This window comes from Pseudophryne corroboree, chromosome 7, assembly GCF_028390025.1.
Source record: "Pseudophryne corroboree isolate aPseCor3 chromosome 7, aPseCor3.hap2, whole genome shotgun sequence".
Classification (NCBI taxonomy): domain Eukaryota; kingdom Metazoa; phylum Chordata; class Amphibia; order Anura; family Myobatrachidae; genus Pseudophryne; species Pseudophryne corroboree.
In genome coordinates this window covers 447,948,210-447,969,941 of record NC_086450.1, presented here as the reverse complement: position 1 = coordinate 447,969,941, position 21,732 = coordinate 447,948,210, and the positions used below count along the sequence as shown (strand labels likewise).

The following is a 21,732-nucleotide window of genomic DNA, read 5'->3' as shown; positions in this document are numbered from 1 at the left end:
TAGACCCCAACTGAATTACCAACTACAGACCAGTATCAAACCTTCCTTTTCTAGGAAAGTGGTTGCAAGTCAACTAGAAACCCGCCTTTCAACCATTATGATCCATTCCAGTCAGGATTACGGTCCAATAAAGCTACGAGGTTCTAGGTAGTCTAGGGGCTTTAAGGAATGAACTACATGGTAAAAAGGTCAGTAATTTATATCAATTTTAAGCAATACTTTATATACAGTTAAAAAAAATACATGCATAGTCCAGCGTACAATGTTAAAAACAGCATTTTTTCATAAACAAACCAAAAAAATAAAATGAAAAAAACCCAGAACACTGAAGTTTTAATACCATATACACTTTTACTCAGCATGAAAATAGCTGCTGTCAAGACAGAATTCCCACCACTTTCCTGCCAGAGGGTCATAGAAAGATTGCCTGCCCCCTCTGACAGTATAGCAGTTAACAATGTCATATAGGTTAAGAAATGCTCCCGGGTTTTGTCGCGCCTTCTACCGTTCTGTACAATGATTCAGTCTTTTTTTGCGTTTGCCCACCCCTCTCTGTATAACTGGTAAGGACCGGCATGATTTACACTTTTGATTGCTTGTGGTTTTTTTATTTGTCGTTTGCTTTTTGTCCCCCGCCCCCCTCGATTTCGTGGTAGTTCCAAAGTTCGTGGGAGCCATTTTCCATTTCATGCCCCAGCCAATACAAAAAAAAATAATAATTAGGAGGGGGTAGGCTAATGAAAATCAGATTGCACGGCTTCACCCCTCTGAACAGGGTAGGGGGATTTTGCTGGGAAGATTTTGGTGGAAGAGCTTTCGGTAGTCTGGGGTTTGTTTTTTTTGGAGAGATGGAAAAAGTGATCCACAGAAATACCATCCCAGAACTCCATGTTAACATATATGGAGAAAAAAAGGAACCTCCTCCTAGTTTGGAAAGGACAGATGTAATTACAAGTGGCAAAAAAAGACACCCCCTCCCCTACTTTGTTTTAGGCTCTGTATCTGCAGGAGAAAAATACCCAATAAGACAGTCCTCGAAAATGAAGAAAATGTAAATAATTACACACATATTAGCGTAATTAAGAGTTCACCCCTTCACTGCCAGAAGCAATACTGCACCCGCCTGGCAGAGAAGGAGGCGTGCTCCTCACAAAGTGAGGATGGAAGAGAGGGTAAGTTCCTCTATCGCTGCCTGGCCTATTGCATTACAGACCGATGGTGGAAATTCATAGCAACCCAACAAGGGGAGGGAGGTATGGATTTTGGCCATCCGGATAGCTTAAAAAGGAGAAAAGAAAACCCCAGAAACACAAAATCTTCAGTTGTGTTGAAAGTCCGAGCAGCCACTGACCATGCTAGAAAAGGGTGACGGCGGTGCTCAGCAACGCTTTGCCAACCCCCCTCTGACAGTGCAGGGGTCTGAAATCTGGCAAATGGGCGGTGGTCTCAGTCCAGACTGTGACCCTGTGTCCCTGATGTGCAGACCAGCAATGAGTAGGCAAACATAAGAAATAAAATAACGTCCATTGAAGGGTGGAAGGAATGGGAGGGATAGATATTTATATATTTATATTTATATATAACAAAGTGGGGAGAAAAGTGGAGGCGTTGGGGGAGTGAGCCCCTTCTCCATCCACCATTGCAGTACTCCAAGTTCACTGGCATTCTGTGGATGCTACAATCCCTCAACAAACTTTTCCAAGGTATCCCCTGAAGTATCTCCAACAAGAGACAAGTCATTTGTTAGGGCGCCACGGTTGGGAGGATTCAGCTGTGGAAGCATGGCGCTCTGTTCTGGGTTACCCAGGTGACCCTGGTCTAAGGAGGTGCCCATAGAGGCTGCCAGGCCTGGGTGAGGCGAGCCCGTCTGTGGAGACACGTGGTGAGGAGAGGGCTGCGGCTGTACACGGGGTGAGGGGCTGGAATGTGGAGGCTGCGACTGAGGGCGGGGTGACTGGACGGGGGCAGGCGAGCGCACCTGATTGCTGAGGGAAGTTGCAATTTGTTGGCCTGGGGCAAGATGCGTGGAAGGGGGCTGGCCAGTCAGGAGATGCTGCTGAGGACTCATGGGGTTGGGCTGGCCAGAGGAAGCAATCTGCTGCTTGAGCTGCTGTTGAAGTCGTTGTTGCAATGCTTGCTGGATGGTCGGAGGTGCCCCATCTGTGCCCAGTCCTTGCTGGGCCATTTGCGAGATCTGCCCCATGGCTCCACTTTGTATGGAGAGATGCTGCTGCATGCGCTGCTGCTGTAACGCCTGCGACTGTGGATATCCTCCTTGCGGCTGCTGGAACTGCCCATGGGCTGGCATCCCACCGGCCATGCCTGCTCCACTTTGCTGCTGCTGCTGTTGCATTATCTGCCTCCGCAGCATTTCTCGATATTGTGGGTTCATATTCGCTAAGCTGGGATTGTGAGCTGGATTCATGAGACTGATGCCCTGGGTCTGCGGATTCATCCCCGGCTGTTGCTGAGGAACAGTGGGCCGTTGCACCCCGACCTGCATGGGGCTCATGGTCTGCAGGCCAGGCTGTGGGTGCATGCCCTGCTGTTGTGGTGGCTGCTGGGGCGCCTGTTGTGGCTGCATGCCTGGCTGGCTCGCCACATATTTGGCAGTCCTTTGCTTGATAAAAGCAGCCATCAACTGAGGGTTGGACTTCAGGATATTAAGCACCTGTTGCTGCTGCTGAGGAGAGCTGGGGGACTTTAGGGTACGTAAGAGGTCTTGCAAAGCATTAGGTGATATGGTTCGGGCCTGCTGCTGTGGAACGCCTTGCAGTCGAGGCCCCGCCACCGCTTGCTGGGCTGCAGCCATCTGCATCACTGGCCGCGGTATACTCTGCTGCATTGGCGTCTGCTGAGGCATTGGAGCCGTAGACCACTGCCCTGGCTGCATGCCGGCCATGATAGGTGGGGCAGCAATTGGACCTGGGCGTGGCACATTCATATTCATTTGCGGCAAAGCACTTACGGGTCCTACGGTTGGACTTACTATGCCTGGGCGCACACTAGTCATACTTTCGATGTTGGTAACTCGATAGAGCTGCTGCTGCTGCTGTGCCTCCAGTTCTATCTGGCGGGCAGCTGCAACAGCAGCTGGCGGTGGCTGTACAGTGGACTGAGAGGGAGAAACAACAGGCAGTGTACTGGTTGGCTTTCCCTGGGATGCCACGTTGGGGGGCTGAGTCCTAGTCACACTGGGGAAGCCTGGAGAGGCCATGCCTCCTGGGGAAGGCTGAGGTGCAGGCTGTGGAGTCTGTGGGGTACTGGGTTGTTGCGTGGGTGTTCCAGGAGTGGCAGGGGTAGGGGAGGGCAGAGGCTGTTGAGGAGCTGTACGTGTGTTCATGGTAGCAATACGCCGCCTCATGAGCTGCGCCTGCTGCAATCTGTGTTGAATCTGCTGCTGCCGTAGCTTCTGCTTGATGTTCAGACAAAAAGGGACCGGGCACTTGTTCTCCTGGCAGTGTTTTGCATGGTAGCAGCACAGGGCAATGAGCTGCTTGCAGACGGGACATCCTCCATTGGTTTTGCGCTTGCATCCCTTCGTGTGCTGCACGACCCGCTTCATTTTCTGGCATGAGGGCAGCGAGCAGTTGGCATTGCGACACTGGCAGGCGTGCACCAGAGACTGGATACAGCGTTGGATGCTCAGTCGGCGCGACTCCTGCGGACTCTTGGACTGCGCCTCTCCCTGGCTGTTGCTCTCGTCGTCCAGTCCCAGACCCCACTTCACCATCTTGTGCTCGTGGCTCTTGGTGTTGTAGCAGTTCACACACAGATCATAATCCTGAAAGAGACAGAGACAAACGGAAAACGTTTACACAATGGAGCGGCAGAACCCATAGCATTACACGCAGATCGTAGACTTCTTCCCCGCTCACCTCACACACAGTACAGTGCCAGCGAGTCTCCACGTGATGCTTGCATTCGTTGCAGGTGTAGACAAATCTGTCCTGGCCCTGGGTGTGCAGTTCCACCAGCATGCACAGTGTGGACCACTTGGAGCGGCGCAATGAGGAGAACTCCCAGTGCTTATCCCTGGCCAGTGTCAGAAACGCATCTCGCCCGTCCATCAAGTCACAGCTAAGCATGGGATCTGGGTCCACTATAGGTGGGAGGGAGTTGATCACTGGCCCTGCATAGAAGTGTATCACAAAAAACACCTGTGAAGAAAAAGGTAAATGTAAGTAAATAAGCAACATTTGGAGGAAAAAGAAATATGTAAACACAGAACAAATATGTAGGATGTTAGTTCGGTTTACAAAGAGAAGCCGATAAACTTCGCCGTGGCACCAGATAAGACAAGTAAGACAACAGCTACAGACCAAACAATGAGACCACAGGAAGGAACATAGCACTTTCTTACATGGACACTAAGCACCATACCTCTTTATGCTTCTCCATGGTGGCATAGAGTTTCTGGCTCAGATCATTGCACACGTTGGGCATGCTGGTTTTCTTCTTGTTGGACCGACTCATGCTGCTTTTATTCTTGTTGGTCTTTTTGTTGTTCTTTTTCTTGGCATTTTTGATGTCTCCCGGGCAGCCCTGCAAATAGACCATAGTCAACCTCTGAGCGTCCTTTTGACTTGTTTGCAAGTGACCGCCGTCCAATCACAACCATTTCTAAGCATGCCAATACGCATTTTCTCCTTAACTAGCACATTCAAGGAATCCCTCATGTGAATCGGTAAGGGAACACTCACCTCAGGGATCTCACACGCTGCTGTGCTCTCCTCCTTTTTCCGCTCCTCTTCCTCCTGCTCTAATTCCTTTATACCTTCTTCCAGCACATTAGGCCAAAAGTCCCCTTCAAAATATGGAAGCTCCTTGGCACTGGTAAGCCGATCCTCTGTGGCCTGCTTAAATATGTCCTGTACAAAGCAAAGGCAAAGAGGAGACTACGTTAGTAGATCTAGGATTATTTTGTTTTCCCACTCCATAACCACCATCGCAACGTACCTTATAGTCATGTATAATACGCTCCGCAAAGGCTTTGTCCAGCATCTTCTTGTACCACTCCTGTAAACGTTTCGGTTTGGGGATCTTCTGGTCGGCTGGGTGACAGTGAAAGATGTAATCGTCTCCTTCACTTGGAGGGCAGGCCCAAATGTGTCCTGTTACGTAGCTGAGGAGGACAAATAATTCCGAAATAAAATATAAAAAAATGCTGAATCAAAGTCTTGGTTACTCCACTTTAAATAAACACTAAGGGGGGAATTTAATAGGAAGGGAGGTAAAAAACCTTGCAATTAATTTTGAATACCCACGGCATCCAAATTTAAAAATGGTCACGTGGTTTTCAGCGCAGAAAACCCAGCAGTGTAGAACCCCCCCCCCCCCCCCCCCCCCAAAAAAAAATCTACGGTTTTGTGGTTTCCCCTCCATATAGTTACAGTGGGAAGGGGGCTGCTGGGAGATGTAGTTCTCCCAACCGCTGCCTCTGCGGGGGAATAAACTACATTAACGATTTTAGAAAAGAATTAGACTTGCTCTGGAGTTTGCGAGAAAAACAAAACAAAAAGCTGCAGTGATTTCCCATTTTTAGTCCTGCAATTCAATAGCTAAACCCTGCGGCTGCAGGAAAACCCTCGCGCTGCAGGGTTTTTCAGATTACCTGCCGTCAATTGAAATCCCCCCATAGCTACAGAATTAATGCTGCTTCTCTATCTTACATTTACATTTGATGCATCCATTTCAGATAATTACCAACAGCCATTAAACCTCTCCACACAGACATGTACAAATACAGCAGAGGATTTACCCAAGTTTCTTCACGTATTCCAAGTACCCAATGAGTATTTCATGGTAAACGGCTGTTCGGAGGCTACGCGGCCGGAAGAAGTGAATACTGTCCAGGTACGAGATGTATACACGTCTATAGAACAAGATAAAACAGTCTCCATGTGAACGGTATTAACAAAAGGAAATAAAAATAAACACACACAGTCCTATTGTGCCGCAAGGTCTCTAATTTTGGCGTTAATAGGATGCAGTCTCATGAATACTGATTAAGCCCACAGAACTCACCATCTATCTATACAGTAAACCTCTTTGGGTCAACTCAAGGCCCTCTTGGATCAGTAAAACTACATTAGGGACGGCAATATGCCTATGAATGTAAATTACAATCGGTCCATAGGTCTTAACTCCTGTAACTAATGCACCACACTGGAATGCCATATTTAAGTTTAGTTTCACACACATTCTATCAAGAACAAACAAGCCTGGACTATGGCTGACAGGTCACCTGGTGTTGGGAAGCGGGCACTCTGACCCATATTCTTGCACGTGCATACCAAAGAAGCACACATCCACCCCATCAATCTCCTCAAAGGCGAACAGAGCCTTCGTGCGGTACGGGAAGGAATCCGGCATCTCGCCCGTGTCTACAAACCTGGAAGGAAAGCGAGAGGTCGAGACAATGGCTACATGATGAGCAAATACAGCTCCAGCACTTCTAACACCGCAACCACCATTCTGGAGATGGAGATTTTATATATATATATATATATATATATATATATATATATATATATATATATATATATATATACACACACACACACACACACATATACATACATATACAATACAGAGTACATCCACCAGAGTGGAAGACAGATAGCACTCTCCAGACTTGCTTAATAAATGCCAAAAAATTTATTCAAAAAATAATAATGGTTCCTTAAAAGTCCATAACAAACAGAAATTGAAAGGGCTCACCAACGTTTCGGTCCCTTGCTGGGACCTTTTTCAAGGTAGTTGCAAATTAGAAAGTAGTCCAACATAGTCACAGCGTCATCAAAGTAGTAAACAAGGAACCAGGAGCACTGCAATATGCCTCCCAGGTCCCCTATATATGCCCATATGTAAATTAGTTAATTCTAATGGGCCGGACGAGTCCGGTTGTGTCACTTCCGGTCCGAACCGGAAGTGACGTTGCGTCTGCGTCCGTCCACGAATGTAGCAACAAGGTGCTTCAACAGTGCTTAACTACTAGTGGGAGATGCGGTAGAGTTCCCATTGTTGTAGTAGTGATGATCGTGTAACAGACATGGATGAATTTAAACTTATATAGCTATCGTGCATAATCAAAGCCGCTACATCACTTCCGGTTATACCGGAGGTAGCGGTAACCATGGTAACGCCGCTGGGCGTGCTCACACCGCATCACGCCAAGTACACAGTGTCAGAGGTAACTATAGCAACGTCGTGTCACCACTCAATAACTCCCGGTGATACCGGAAGTAGCAGTAACCTTGGTGACGTTGCTGTGCATTCCTAAAACTGCATCTGTAAACAAAAACAGTATGCTGGTCACATATCAACCAGTATACTGATGGGGCATATCGGAGACCTGGTTGTTGCTCTTAGTAATCCCGGAGGTAAGACAATATATTCTAATATATACATATAATGTACATGTGCAAACCGAGTGGGGTCATAATTAAACAGACTAAACATGATAATATAAACACAATGTTTTTAACAGTCATATTGATTAGAATAGAACAACGAATTCCTGCAGGGTCAGACGGTCTTAAAACGGGACATTGAATGCAATGATAACAGTGTGTCCCATCTTGGTAACTGACACCTTTTAATGATGTCACTATCCCACACCCATTAGGTGATAATGGAAGCACGAGATCATCATACCGTTCATAGGGGGTTAAAATTATAGGCCCACTTATGAAGATAGTCCCCAGCAGATAATGTCATGCCTATTTGTCCTCCTGCACATCGGTATGTAATACATACTACTCAGTAGTGATACAGGACTTTTACACTACTTGAGGAATATAGAGAGGGGATTGTTTTCATTCATCCCTCGTGGGGAGATAGTGTCCAGACGGTGAATCCAATAGCTCTCTTTCTTTTTAAGTGCCAAAACACGGTCACCCCCCCGTGCAGGAGGGGGAACCCAATCAATTATTTTGCACCGAAGATTGGATACTTGATGTTGGTGTAACAAGAAATGTCTCGGTACTGGTTGGTCTAATGTTTTGGAAGTAATCGCCTGGTGAATGGTCGTTCTATGGTTCGCCATCCTGTCACGAAAACGCCTGGCAGTCATACCGACATAGTAAAATCCACAGGGACAGGTAAGTATATAGATGACGTGGTCCATGAGACAATGAAGTTTATACTTAATCTTGATGAGACGTCCCGTGTGTGGGTGGGGGAAAGTGGGGCCAGTGAGCATACTAATACATGTGGTACAGCCGCTACATTTGAAGCAACCTGGCTTCTGCTCCTGTAGCCAGGTTGTCCTAATCGGTGCAATTGGGCATCCTGTGGGTCTTAATAGCAACTGTTTGAGATTAGGCGCTTTTCTGTATGCCATCATGGGTGGTTTAGTGTTTTTCATCTTGAGTTGGGTATCAGAAGAGATAATTGGCCATCTTTTCCGCAGGGCACTACTGATCTTATTTGAATGTGCATCAAAAGTTGTGGTAAATACCATGCGGTCAGGTGTCTGCTCAGTACATCTTGGTGTGTCAGGGGTTTGGAATTTTGCACGTGCTTTCTTCAGGCAGCGTCGTATGCATCCACTGGTGTAGCCACGTTCATGGAATCTCTTCGACATCTCCTGCAGCTGTAGTTCCATCTGGGTGGCATCGGTGTTATTCCTCATGACCCTCAAAAATTGTGAGATGGGTAGATGTTCTTTGAGTGCTGGTGGATGTTGGCTAGTGGATAACAGAAGGGTATTCCTATCAGTAGGTTTTCGGTATAGCGAGGTACTGATCGCTCCCTCTTTTATAGTGACTGATATCCAAAAAGTTGATCTGATGATCGTCGATCTGTGAAGTGAACCTTACCGGATTTTCTAGTCCATTTAGTGTCTTTACCATCTGGTGAAAACTATCTGTGGTACCTGTCCACAGGATGAAAATATCGTCAATAAAGCGTTTATACATCAGGATATGTTCTCCAAAGACTGGCAAGATGTATCTATTCTCGTATGCCGCCATGTAGATATTGGCGTACGCTGGTGCCAAGTTTGAACCCATAGCGGTCCCAGAGCGCTGTATATAGTACTTGTCTAAATAGGAGAAGTGGTTGAGCTTCAGGACTGCCTCAGCCAGTTGGATGATAAAGTCAATTGGTGTATTCGCTGGGGGATCCGCTGTAAGAGCATTCTTTAATGCTTGTAGACCGTCTTCGTGTGGGATAATTGTGTAGAGCGAACATACGTCCATAGTTGCAAGCCGGATGTCCCCAGTTATTCGTGGTGTACAGGAGAGTTTAGTGAGAAAGTCCATGGTGTCCCGTATATAGCTATCATTCTGTTGCACTATTTGTTGCAAAAAAGAGTCCATATATATTGCCAGTGGTTGCAACAATGAGTGTCGTGCCGATATGATCGGCCTACCCGGTGGGTTTGAGAGTGCTTTATGGACTTTGGGCAACATATAGATAATAGGACATACGGGGTGAGCGACCGTCAGGTAGTCAAAGGTCTGCTTGTCAATCCACTTGGCTTCAAGGCTTTGTTGTAGTATGGAGTCTACGCTGCGTTTGAAATTTGGTATTGGGTTTGTGTCACAGTGTGAATAAGTAGTGGTGTCGGATAGTTGTCTACAGATCTCATTGTTGTAGTCAACCCAATCTTGTACAACAATTGCTCCCCCTTTGTCTGCAGGTCTGATAACTAAGGAGGTGTCTTTTCTTAGTGTCTCAAGTGCCTGTCTTTCCTGTCTAGATAGGTTGTCAAAGGTCTTAGTAGGTGTACCGGTATGGAGATCCTGTTCTACAAGGCGGATATAGGTTCTAATACTTGGATTGGAGGAAGGAGGGTCATACGTGGATGGTGGGCGGAAAGGCGATCTGTTGTTATCACCTGAGTCCCCAAAATGTTCGCGTAACCTCAACTTGCGTCCGAACTTGTACATATCTATGGCTGTGTCAAATGGTTTATGGGGACAAGTGGGTACAAAAGAGAGGCCCAGTGAGAGTAGGCTCACGGTTGACTCATCTAGGGGTTTAGATGACAGATTAAAGACTAGTTCTTGTTTTTGTCTCGACACCTTCTCCACATATCCCCCCCCCTTCCTAGGGTGTGGTCTGCGCGTCCCCCGCTTGGGGGTAGGTCGGCACCGGCCGTTTGTCCTAAAAAAGTAGTGTTTCTAGGTCGCCGATTGTCGGAGTGTTCAGTATCTGACGCGGATGCTGAGGACCCAGTGTCAGTTGGGGTGTATTGGCGTCTACCTTGTCGGCGTTGTCTGAACATATATATACAGAGCTTATGGTGCGGCACTCCAAGCGACGTAACAAAGAAACACTTACATCTGTAGTGAAGACAACGTTTCAATGCTTTTACTTGTGCATTTTCATCAGGTCAAGTGAACAAAACCGACGACGGACCAGGTGTGTGCCTGTGTTCCGGAAGCGTGGTGATGGCGTCTGCACACACTATTTAGGTAAGCACTTTGGTTTTGTTCACTTGACCTGATGAAAATGCACAAGTAAAAGCATTGAAACGTTGTCTTCACCACAGATGTAAGTGTTTCTTTGTTACGTCGCTTGGAGTGCCGCACCATAAGCTCTGTATATCCCAATAACTGTGGAGGCACCCAGCGCTATTGGACTGTTTAATGGGAGAGCCGGACCTGCATGTTGTTTATATATATATATATATATATATATATATATATATATATATATATATATATATATATATATATATATATATATATGTATATATATATATGTATATATATATTATATATATATATATATATATATATATATATATAGAGAGAGAGAGAGAGAGAGAGAGAGAGATAGAGAGATAGAGATCGATAGATATAGAGATAGATAGAATATAGGAAAGCTGTCCTAAGCTTTAAAAAGCGACAGACTGCATTTGCCAAGATACACAAAAAGCAAGTTAGAACAATATTAAGGGTAGATCATTTCTCATATTTTTCATACAGTTTGGAATCCTACCTGGATTTCATGCCAGACTTGACTTCCACCATCTTATCCGAACTGGCAACCACCCTGACTGAGACCTCGCCCGCCTCCGGATGGTTCTGCCGCCGAAGGAACTTGTTAACGCGATCCTCCAGGTGATTTCCTAGTCTAGTTGTTTGAAGCCCTGGTAAGTGGATAAGCAAGTGAGAACGACTTATAAGACTCCAGGAGATATTGGAGCAACCAAAAATACACACAAGTGGGGCACCAACAAAACAATACTAAGAATGAAGGAAGAGATGGAGAGGAAAACACCTCTTCACTGTAACACCTACTGGTGCGTATAGAATGAAGGATTACAAATTATGACGTAAAAGTACACACTAAACATCATTATAAGACCAAGGACAGATCTAGCTGCAGCAGAGGAAGACATCTGTACGCTTTTCTTAATCAGACTAATAACAAAAAAGCAAATGTGGAAGCTACTTGCATCTGATGAAACTGCTAGCTGAGCAGTGAAACGCGTTGTGTCTTTTATCCAAGCTGTAAAAAAACAAATTTCTGTTTCTTTGGTGATCCTTGCAGACCCCAGAAGGCCGAGTTCAGGGACAGGGAAATTATCTGTCCCGGGTTCTTTTGTACCTGGGAACTCTTATCTTTGGGATTTCACAGAACAGTGACAGCTATTTTTTGAGACACTTGAATTTGGCTGAGGCGTGGGAGCCTGTTTCTGCACAAAGCTCTGTGGGGTGTGGACGGGTTATGTGGTTTGGTTACAAACAATGAAGATTCCCATTATCCTAATCTGTGTTTCTGTCTTGGAAGGTGGCCTTTGATTGTTTTCTTTTTAGGGTAGTTTTTGGTTCCTTGTATGCCTACGGTACCAAGAATGCTTAAATCAGTGCCTCCCAAATTGTGGGCCTTGGATTGGTGGTCCAGGACCAATTAAAATTTATGGTCAATGTAGTAGAAAAACCAGTGCTTGCGGCTGCCAATCATAAAAAAATGCGGACAAAAAGAAGTGAATCCTGTCCCTAACCACATAAACGAACCTAAGGATGTCGTATAAACACATTTTACTTGTTTTGTTTCTCTTTCAAAATTTCTCAATAAGAACCATTTGGTTTAGGAGTGCCGTCAAAAAAACTCTGACATCCTATGGCGCAGTGATTCAAAAATGTTTGGGAACCACTGGATTTTTTTCCCCTTCTTCAGATTTCTCTGCTGTAACTTGTGGAGACGGTTTAATTATCTACGTGACCTGGACAGTGTCCTTCCTACGAGATGGCTTTCAGCATTAGGTGCTTTTCCTGTAGGTACTAAGATGTTGCTTACTTCCCATTGCCAGAGTAAGAACGTTTTGGGCCACTGGGACAGCTGGTCCTGCTATATGTAGATAGCACACTATCTATCTGGATTAGGTTTCACGTGTTAGGATGACCAATAAATACTCTGCTGGAACACCAAGTGCAGAGCCGAGACTGGCTTGCGTCAGAACAAGCTACAACTAGTGTCCACTGTTCAGCAGGCTTGTTCCGGAACCAGTTACAGAATCAAATGTTCTTCTACTCACTCTTCCGGATCAGAGATCACCGGTAGTCAACCGGTCCTCTGTGCACATGGTTCCCAAGATTACTGTTGAAGGTTGTCAAGCCCAGGGTTTTTATTATTGGGTGTAAACATTGCGTTCAACTAGGTCTGAGTGTAACCCCCTTGGAGCAAGCTTTGGAAAGTCCCCAGGGTAGCACGGTTTTCCAGTTTGGATAAAGGACAAAATAGGCGTTTTGGTACTCACTGTTACATCCATTGTTCCAACTCCACCTGGGGGACAATGCCCTCCAACCCTTACACGCAGTGTGGAGTTCTATTTGGAATGTTGAGGTTCTGTGTTCATTTTATCTTGTTGTTTGGGGCTTTGAATGGTGAAAGCTGGAAACCGAAAAAGGCTGGAGACGGGAAGAGCATCAGCACGCAAAGTTGCCCTTTTGAATGCCCAGCTCTTGTGCCCTCTGCACAACCCATGGCAGCAGCATGGCCCAGAGGGATTCTGGGAAATTAAACAGTGAGTACCAAAGATCTAGGCTTCCATTTACAAAGGGCTACTGCTGTATGCCAGCCATGGAATGAACACATCTACTGCAAGTGATCCATGTAAGTGAATTCTTGTGGCCTGCACAGCCACAGCAGATACCAGAGGATGATATGCTCGCTAAGAAGCGCACTGCTTAGAATTCCAACATGCTGAGAGAACGGCACATCTGCCTCATTTGCATAAATATAACCAAAGCCACTCACTCTTTGCACAGAATTTATTTTCTTTACGTGTCCGTCCAGTTTTCTTTAAGCAGTTATCACAGACAAATCTGTAAGGAGGTAAAGGGGCTGTTAGCGAAAGACAAAATAAAACCATCACGATCCTCCGGCCCCAAAATGTTACACTTATACATGTCTGTTATTTGCTAACCTAATATATTTGGATGTGTAATCTTATGTATTCAATCACTATAATTATTATTATTTTTTTCATTTAAAAACATAATCCTCAAATTACTATTGGGCGTTATTTCACAATGGAAGAGGACAGCTATTTCATTCAGCAAGTTGGAAGAACTCCTCTACAAAGTTTGAATAAAAATAGATGAATATAGCAAAAACGCAAGAAAACGATCCATGTATACAGGTGCTGCAGCAAGAGAGATCCCTCGGAGGCTTGGAACTCACCCTGACGGCCAAATTATGTCAAAATGTAGCACACAGATCTGATGCATCTTCCGTCCGCACTCCTTACAATCCACAAACCTGGTGGACAAAGAGGATGCCAGTTGTAAACGTTGTATTGTGGGGAGAACAACCTAGTACATTACTAACAAAACAGAACCGGACAGGATAACACTAACGAGGGGGGAGGAGCATTGAGGAAAACCGAACACAACGAAGGCCTTGCAACTTACGGCTCAGGATCCAGCATATCATTCTTCTTTTTCTCAAACTGATCTTTGCAAATTGTCCTAAAGGAAAGGGAAGACTAGCATTAATGACGACACGTTTCTTGGCTCTCCATCTCCCCTTCTGGGATCAAGGAGAGGGCTGTGTTAGCTGCATGCTGCTGACACAGCCTGGGACGGGAGGGGGCACACCGAAGACACATCACGTATTCCCACGTAACGAGGAAGCATATATTTACATTTTGTTCAGCTGAAAGCATCGCCTTCCATTTTTCTCGTCCATCAGTCTGAAATACACCGTCATGCCGAGGTTAAAGCCCTCCCCCAGTAAGTTGGAGGAAGGATTAGTGATTTCACAACACAAAAGCGCATACAAGTTTGTAAGGGTCCCCCCCACCCCCACCATGCAGAGTTCCAGCACAAGTGGGTAAAGACCACACACAAACATAACAGGGTCAAAATGAAATCACTGGGATGGAAATTGAAAATGCAAAAAGACAGTTCTTAGTAAATACACACATATATATATATATATAGATATATATATATATATATATTTTTTTTTTTTTTTTTTTATTTACTCATCAAGCTAATTGCAAATTTTACCAGGCTGATATGGCAAAGGTGAGACCGAAAATAATATCAGTTTTAAAGAAACTGAAGAAGACTCTGGAGCTGCAGAGATGTGCATCCTATCCTGAGGGCACTTATTTTCTAAACTGCCTGTGGGTGGGGGCATAGAGGGGAGGAGCCTGCAAAAACCCAGTAAAGAAATTTAAAGTGCACCGGCTCCTTTGGACCCTGTCTATACCCCATCGTACCAAGTCTCCCCAATATCCCTTATGGATGCTAGAGAACTTCGCAATCACCACACAGAGGGCGCTATTTTGTTTACCACACAATAACTTCTTGTCCTTTTAATGCACCATAAAAACGAATGCATTGCTTACCTAAAACTACCTGTGAAAAGGAACCTACGACTACTGAACTTAGAAGCATTCCCATCCCTCCTCTACATATACTGCTTTCTTTGCCTGTGTACAGGGCGTGGTGGTTTATTTTAGCTATTCGGTGAACACCAGCTCTGCAGTCTGCATTGGGCACAAAATCCATCAAAGTACCAGTAATGATTCATGTCTCTAGGCAACAAAACATCTCTGCCTGAACCTATCGCCGAGGAGGATCAGGAGGCAACGAGAAATGAAAAATCTATGCAGCATCACTAGGGGGAGGGAATGTACAAGACTAGGAATTAAAGGAATCTAAAGGCGGTGCATTTAAAAGGAAACCCTGAACCCCTCCTACACCCCCCCCCCCCACACACACATACACAAAATAAAACAAACAAAGCCCCAAACAAACATGTAATCTTTGCGTTCCCCACTGTAAGGAGCAATGCAGTTACATCCTTAAGGCCAGCAGGCAGATCTTTCTGGGGCAAAAACATCTCTATAGGACATAGGTTTGCCTTATAGGAAGATGTGCACTTCATGCTGCGGGTGAGTAACCCAAACCCATGGATCTCCACTCCAGTGACTAATGACATGGTGGGACAGTGGGGCATTCTAGGTTATGCACCACATACACATCATCACTCTAACTAAAAGGAAAGTGGATGATGCACTGTAGTGTTGCTGTAACCCTCAGTCACTAGGGAGAGATCACCAGTAAAGGTTAATATGGGGGTACACAAAAGGTGGGTGGTACTCGGGTTGGCAGCTGTTGGGATCCCGGCACACAGTATACCAGCGCCGGAATCTCGACACCCGGCATACTGACAACTTTTCTCCCTCTTGGGGGTCCACGCCCCCCCCCCCCTCCCGGAGGGAGAATAAATAGTGTGCCGTGCCCGCAGGGGGCTCATTTGCGCTCGCCCAGCTGTCGGTATGCCGGCGCCGGGAGCCCATCCGCCGGCACACCATACTACACCCCAAAAGGCAGCTACTGTAAGTAAAAAGACCGGCATTGTGCCATGCCAGGGTGATATCGCTGCATAAAGTAAGAGCAGCTGGACAGGCAGCCAGAATGAAGAAGCAGCATATTTAGAAGAGCTTGTCGGAGGGAGGGTACCCGTTAAAGTAATCTGAAGGTGGAAGGAAAAAAAAAATCTGTTTTATCAGTTGGGTGCATGGTCTGAGCAGTAGATGCTTGCAGACATTTAGGGGTCTGCTCATGAAGCATTGATAAGAGTGGAGAAGTGAGCCAGTGGAGAAGTTGCCCATGGCAACCAATCAGCATTAAAGTAACATTTAGAATTTGCATCCTATGAAATTACACAGAGCAGCTGATTTGGTTGCCATGGGCAACATCTCCACACTTTTCACTGTTTCATGAATAGACCCCTTAGTCAGCAATACAGTATCCGGTTACTAAAGGGCACCTGGGTTATTTTGGGACTGTGTACACTACACCATCAGGCCAGCCGCCCAGTATCGGGTCCTGCATTGCAGCGTGGCCCGTGTGAGAGTGCAGCTCGCAGAGCTTTTTGAGAGCAAGATGAGGCCACAGCAGTCCAGCAAGTGCATGTATAGTAGAATGCTATGTGACCATCACCGCATTTTAACATGGGTCAAAAATAAACAAAACGGCCAATATTGATCACAGCTAGAGATCTGGAAAAAAAGTGGTTACTTTACCAGAGTAATTTAGCAGCTTTCCTCTAAGGCAGGCATGTCCAAACTGCGACCCACCAGCTGTTGTGAAACTACATACCCCAGCATGCCCTGAGACAGTTTTGCTGTCAGAGAATGCAAAAGCTGTGTCAGGGCATGCTGGGATGTGTAGTTTCTCAACAGCTGGAGGGCCTGCTCTAAGGGGTATATTCAATAAGAGTCGGATCCATTCCGACATGCGTTTGTCGGAGTGGATTCGACAACCCCTATCCCAGGAATGGCCAAACTGCAGCCCTCCGGCTGTTGTGAAGCTGCCAGAGAATGCTAAAGCTGTGTCAGGGCATGCTGGGATGTGTAGTTTCTCAACAGCTGGAGGGCCGCAGTTTGGACATGCCTGTCCTATTCAACAGAGTGGCCAAATCCGACTGTCGGATCTGGCCGGTGTCTGTGCGGCTGTCAGCAGCTACCAGTGTGTGAGACCAAAGGGAGCTCCTGGAGCCGCACAGCACGGCCGCCCAGTGCTGCGCTGCAGGGAGAGGGGTGCCTGGCCGGGGAACGGCCGTCAAGGTACCTCTCATCCCCGCTCCCCGTCTCCTCACCTTAATCCGACTCTTTTTTAAAGTAGGATTGAGATTGTCGGAAAGGGGGCCAAAACCTGTTGGATTTGGCCCCGTTTCCGTCAGAAGCACGCGGATCGGCGACTATTCTGCACTTTTTGAATAGGTTGGAACCCCTTCCGACCGAAATCTGTTGAAAGCTGTCGTCTTTCCGACAAGACGGCAGCTTCCGACAGCAATTGAATACACCACTAAGCGTACAAAGCTACAATTTTAACCCAACCCAGAGTGTTCCCTGCACTATGTCCACAGGATTGGCAATGTCACTATAAAGCACTCTGTCTGCACTGATAGTATGGGACTATGGCTGCATATTGCTGTACTTTTGGTCTATTGTGTATAGGGAGTAGAAACAATCAGCAGTGTCTTACAGGGATCACTACTCCTAGATCTGTGCATGCAGTGCTGGGAAACCTGCCCATCAGTACGGACCTACACATGGCATGAACAATCATATTAGAGTCGATGGCTGCTCTCTACAGAGCGCCCCTTGTAATAAGCATCCCTGATCTAATTCATGAGACGTTATCTTCTGGCTGTGCAGAATCCATCACTGATCTGTTACACCAGCTCTCACCCTGTAACTATCCAGCATCTATCATTGGTCTATAACGGGTTAACTATTTATCCACTATTATTTCCAAACACGGAGCCTAACTGTAGAGCGAATTAGGAGGCTCAGGCACTTACGTTTGAGGCTGTGAAGGATCATCTCCTAAAGTAACATTTTCCCCCTGAATCTCTGTGAAACACTTTTCACAGAAGTGATACCTAAAAGAAATTTGATGGATAAAGAAGATGAAACATTAGATCAAGACATACAAAGATCATTAATCGGATATCAAACGGACAGAACGGTGACTACGAAGAAATGTAAAAGGGTCATTGTGGACTACGCCCAAACTCTCTGGCAATGTGTCTTGTATTAAAACAGCAAGATTCTGTAAAGTAATTCCGACGCGTTTCACTCTTACTCTAGCAGGGCTTCATCAGGGATGTATGGTATTTGTACATACTGTGTTATTTTGCTTCATTACAGCCAGTTTGCAATGATCGGCCAATGCTGGGACATAACTTCACTATTATGCCTCTGGTGGCTCTCGTCTAGGGTCTAATTTATTTCAAAGCAATAGTTATTTTGCTTGTCAAAATACTCTCTTGCTACACTATCCTTAATGCAGGACAACTAGCCAAAAACGGAGCCACAAACCACAGAGAATATCCTAATACACATCTATACAGTAGTGGTTTGTAACCCTGCACCTTTACAGACACTAGCATGAAGGAGGTAAAGATGAAGGTCACCTGTTCTGATAGCTGAAGTAGGCAGCGTCCCGAGGGATTGTACACAGCTGCTTCCCATAGCAGCATAACGTCTGCGGTGAGAACTCAAACTGCAGGATAGAAAAGGAGGATTTATATGGCAGCTACCCTTTACCTTCCCACTACAAACCAAGCCCAGTCCACAGGATGCCAATAGTAATGGCTCACCTTACGGCCACAGCAGTAGCCCAGAGACTGCATGACAGGATCGATCTCTTGCTCAAACACCTCTGCAAGCTTGGTGCAGTACTTGTAAACGCGGGAAGTCTTGCGGTTATACAACCAGGCATTGTTAAACATGAGCCATACATCATCCACATACTGCCATGGCTCTTGGTACTGCCCTGTATCGAGCTTCCGCTTGATAGTGGACAAGTCCATGGGGGTCTTCACAATGTCAAAGTAATCCTAGATAAAAAGAGAAGGGGTAGTATCAGGTATTGATCGCATGTGCACACCCATTAAAGCCTAGGAACACTTCTGGGCAAAATTATATATATTCTGTCTGAAACCAACATAAGATCAAGAAGCCTCAGAAGTGCATGTGTAACTCCAAAGCAGGCAACACAACAGACTTTTGATATGCAAAGATACAAACAGAAGATTAGGGCTACTCACAGGGATTCCTAGCAACTGCGGATCAACTGGCTGCCGGAAAGGCAACGACTCCGGATCCTGCCGATATAGTGCTTCAAGGGTAGGCATCAAGGCCTGGCGTAGCTCCTCTGGCTTAAAAACTGAAAGAGGAATTGGACAGGCTCAGCTAATGTCTACTAACAAGACGTGGGAATGACCTATCATGCATGATTAAACACAACTTACTCTTCTTCCGTGGTTGGGAGGGCGACGTGGACGGAGGGGTAGTACTGTTGCCAGAATTCTCCTCCTCTTCCTTGGGCTCCGTTTTCACCTCTGATTTATTTTCCTCGACCTCCATTGGCTCCGGTTTTGGCTCTGGGCCTTCACATGGGGCTTCCTTTATTTGCGTGGGTAACTCCTCTTCCACCTATATTGGCAGCAAAAAGAACCAGAGGACTGTATAAAGGTATAAATAAAACGTCTCCATGGTTACAGCCCACCCCCCAAACAGATCATCCAGTTTGAAATAAAACTACTCTTGATGGGAATCCCCATCCACCCCATGTAGCACTTCCCCAGGATGACACCCCACCGTTACCTGATTGTTGCTGACAGTCCACTATGTTGGACAGGCAGGGGAGAAAGCGAGTGGAGGACCAAGCTCGTCCTAGAGTCAGAGAGCTAGGATGGGTGGTGTGGAGCAAACATTGCAACCTCACTGGATATGTGCAGTTTATAAGCAATAAGTTGTCCCATCCCCAGCCGTCTCAACCTCTCACCCAGGCTTGGCGGATGTAGAGAATCCTGCATCAGTGCGTTATATTAGCGGTCAATGAGCAGCAGGTGGTGGTGAGGGCAGGGGGTAGTGTCCACAAGTAATCAACACCATTATCATTATTACATTTTATTTATAAGGTGCCACAAGTGTTTTGCAGCACCGTACAAAGGACAGTACAGGGAGACCAAACTTAGCATTACAGTAAATAAACAAAAATGGAGTACAGGTAACAAAGAGCACCACAATTCTCAAGACATAATACAGTTTATATGTAAGCAGCGAGGGAGTAATCATTGTACGACTTGGGGCTGGAGGCCATAGATGGAGATGAGCCTTTACCAGCAGGAGAAAAAGCAGTAAAGATGGTCGCTGAGTAGGAGAGAGCTGCGAGTGAAATGTGTCAAAGCCCTCTTTTTGACAACCAGAGGAAAGATGGCCCTGCTCTGAAGAGCTAACAATCTAGTGGGAAGGGGCAACAGATAGATGACATGAGGTGCACCATTAACAAATTAGCAGTTTCCTTAAGCCCTGTGTAAATATTTTGCATGTAAAGAGTTAAGTGTACGCAAGTCCTGAAGGACATCTATGTGTAGGTTGGTCCTCACCTCTGTTTTGTTGGGCTCCACTTGGTTCTCACAAGGCTCCTGCTCATCAGTTTTGACCTCCTGCTTGACATCTGTCATTGGGTGATCGGGGGCAGATTGGTTGTCTGTACTGGCCACGGAGGCAGGTGTGGGCACACGGTTGTCAACACTTGCAGCTGCCTGGGATAACTGAAGGTACATAGAGTTTATGCCACCCGCAGGGTAAAACTCATGCCAATACAGTTTACTGGCCAAGATGCAGGAAAAGAATACAGGTACTAAATACAGACATCATATACTCACTGGAGTGCCTGGGGCTGCTGCATGGACAGATGCGGGTTGTATCTGAGATGGCTGTGGGGTGGGCACAGACTGACTGGGCACTGGGGTAGGTGGCTGCGGAGTGAGCTGAGCCTGGGCAGCAGCTTGTACTGTCGGGGTGCTCTGCGTCTGCATAGAGTTCGGGACGGAGCCGGGTGTGGGAGCTGGTGTCTGTCCGACTGGGGGCAGCGGAGTGGATGGCTGGGCAGGAGCGGCAGGCTGAGGTGGCGTCATCCCAGCGGGTGTCGGGTGCTGGACAGGAGGCATACCGGCAGCTGAAGCGGTGACCGAAGGAGGAGGATTCTGATGGAGGGGAGACTGGGAGAGAGCTGGGCGTGGCAGCTGGCTGGTTTGGGGACCCAACAGGTTCATGGAGTTGCTGATTGGCAGAGATGCAGTGGGTGCCTGTCCCTGCTGACCAATTAGAAGAATGCAGGTTATTAATGTGTTCCTTAACCACAGGCTCCTCTCTACATTTCTATACAGGCACATTTCCTCACCTGGGACACTGCAGCCGCCGCTCCCGTCTGTCCCAATGCTACTCCTAAACCTGCAGCATTGCTCTGGAACTGCCCTTGTTGCAAGAACTGGCTCTGAGTCTGTGCTGGGCCCATCAGGTTATTGCCATGTGCTCCCATAATGCTCTGCGGCTGGGACATGCGGGAAGGAGACATCGCCATCTATGGAAACAATCAGGGGACAAATTTAGATTTATTTCAACGGTCTGCGTGCAGCACAGTCACAGTGTCGCCCACCACAGCCTGCCTGAGCTCAGATGGGGGTGACCAACTGTAAGGCGTGGCACACTAACATGTAGACAGCACTTACTGCAGGCACGGAACCCATGTTGTTCATTTGCGTGGGGTGGTTTAGTGGGGATGCTGCACGGGGGCCCATGGGGGCAGAAGGAATCTGGACATTCCCGATGGACATGCTGTTAAACTGGTTCATTCCTGAAGAGCCACAAGAGGAAGACAAAATAAAAAGTTTCAGAAATTGCTGATCAAAGGTCTACAGAGGAAATCCTATGAACGTATAAAGACACCC

At 46.5% G+C, this 21,732-nt stretch overlaps 1 protein-coding gene across 4 annotated transcripts in view; it reads right to left on the bottom strand.

The window, feature by feature from the left end:
- Positions 1 to 331: 331 nt before the first annotated feature.
- Positions 332 to 21,732, bottom strand: part of CREBBP (CREB binding protein) — a 108,447-nt gene continuing 87,046 nt past the window's right edge. The window contains exons 12-32 of one of the 4 annotated variants that reach the window (XM_063935024.1): positions 21,514 to 21,638; positions 21,186 to 21,365; positions 20,668 to 21,099; positions 20,386 to 20,553; positions 19,246 to 19,429; positions 19,042 to 19,160; positions 18,592 to 18,831; positions 18,406 to 18,494; positions 17,791 to 17,871; positions 14,111 to 14,158; positions 13,878 to 13,934; positions 13,648 to 13,725; positions 13,222 to 13,289; positions 10,957 to 11,107; positions 6,248 to 6,394; positions 5,762 to 5,875; positions 4,960 to 5,125; positions 4,704 to 4,871; positions 4,384 to 4,545; positions 3,879 to 4,160; positions 332 to 3,784 (exon numbers count right to left, since the gene is read on the bottom strand). In XM_063935024.1, coding sequence (XP_063791094.1) covers positions 1,676 to 3,784; positions 3,879 to 4,160; positions 4,384 to 4,545; positions 4,704 to 4,871; positions 4,960 to 5,125; positions 5,762 to 5,875; positions 6,248 to 6,394; positions 10,957 to 11,107; positions 13,222 to 13,289; positions 13,648 to 13,725; positions 13,878 to 13,934; positions 14,111 to 14,158; positions 17,791 to 17,871; positions 18,406 to 18,494; positions 18,592 to 18,831; positions 19,042 to 19,160; positions 19,246 to 19,429; positions 20,386 to 20,553; positions 20,668 to 21,099; positions 21,186 to 21,365; positions 21,514 to 21,638 — 5,168 coding nt within the window. In that variant the 3' untranslated portion in view covers positions 332 to 1,675. The remainder of the gene's footprint in view (positions 3,785 to 3,878; positions 4,161 to 4,383; positions 4,546 to 4,703; positions 4,872 to 4,959; positions 5,126 to 5,761; positions 5,876 to 6,247; positions 6,395 to 10,956; positions 11,108 to 13,221; positions 13,290 to 13,647; positions 13,726 to 13,877; positions 13,935 to 14,110; positions 14,159 to 17,790; positions 17,872 to 18,405; positions 18,495 to 18,591; positions 18,832 to 19,041; positions 19,161 to 19,245; positions 19,430 to 20,385; positions 20,554 to 20,667; positions 21,100 to 21,185; positions 21,366 to 21,513; positions 21,639 to 21,732) is intronic. The other 3 variants (XM_063935025.1, XM_063935026.1, XM_063935027.1) reach the window with 3 other exon arrangements.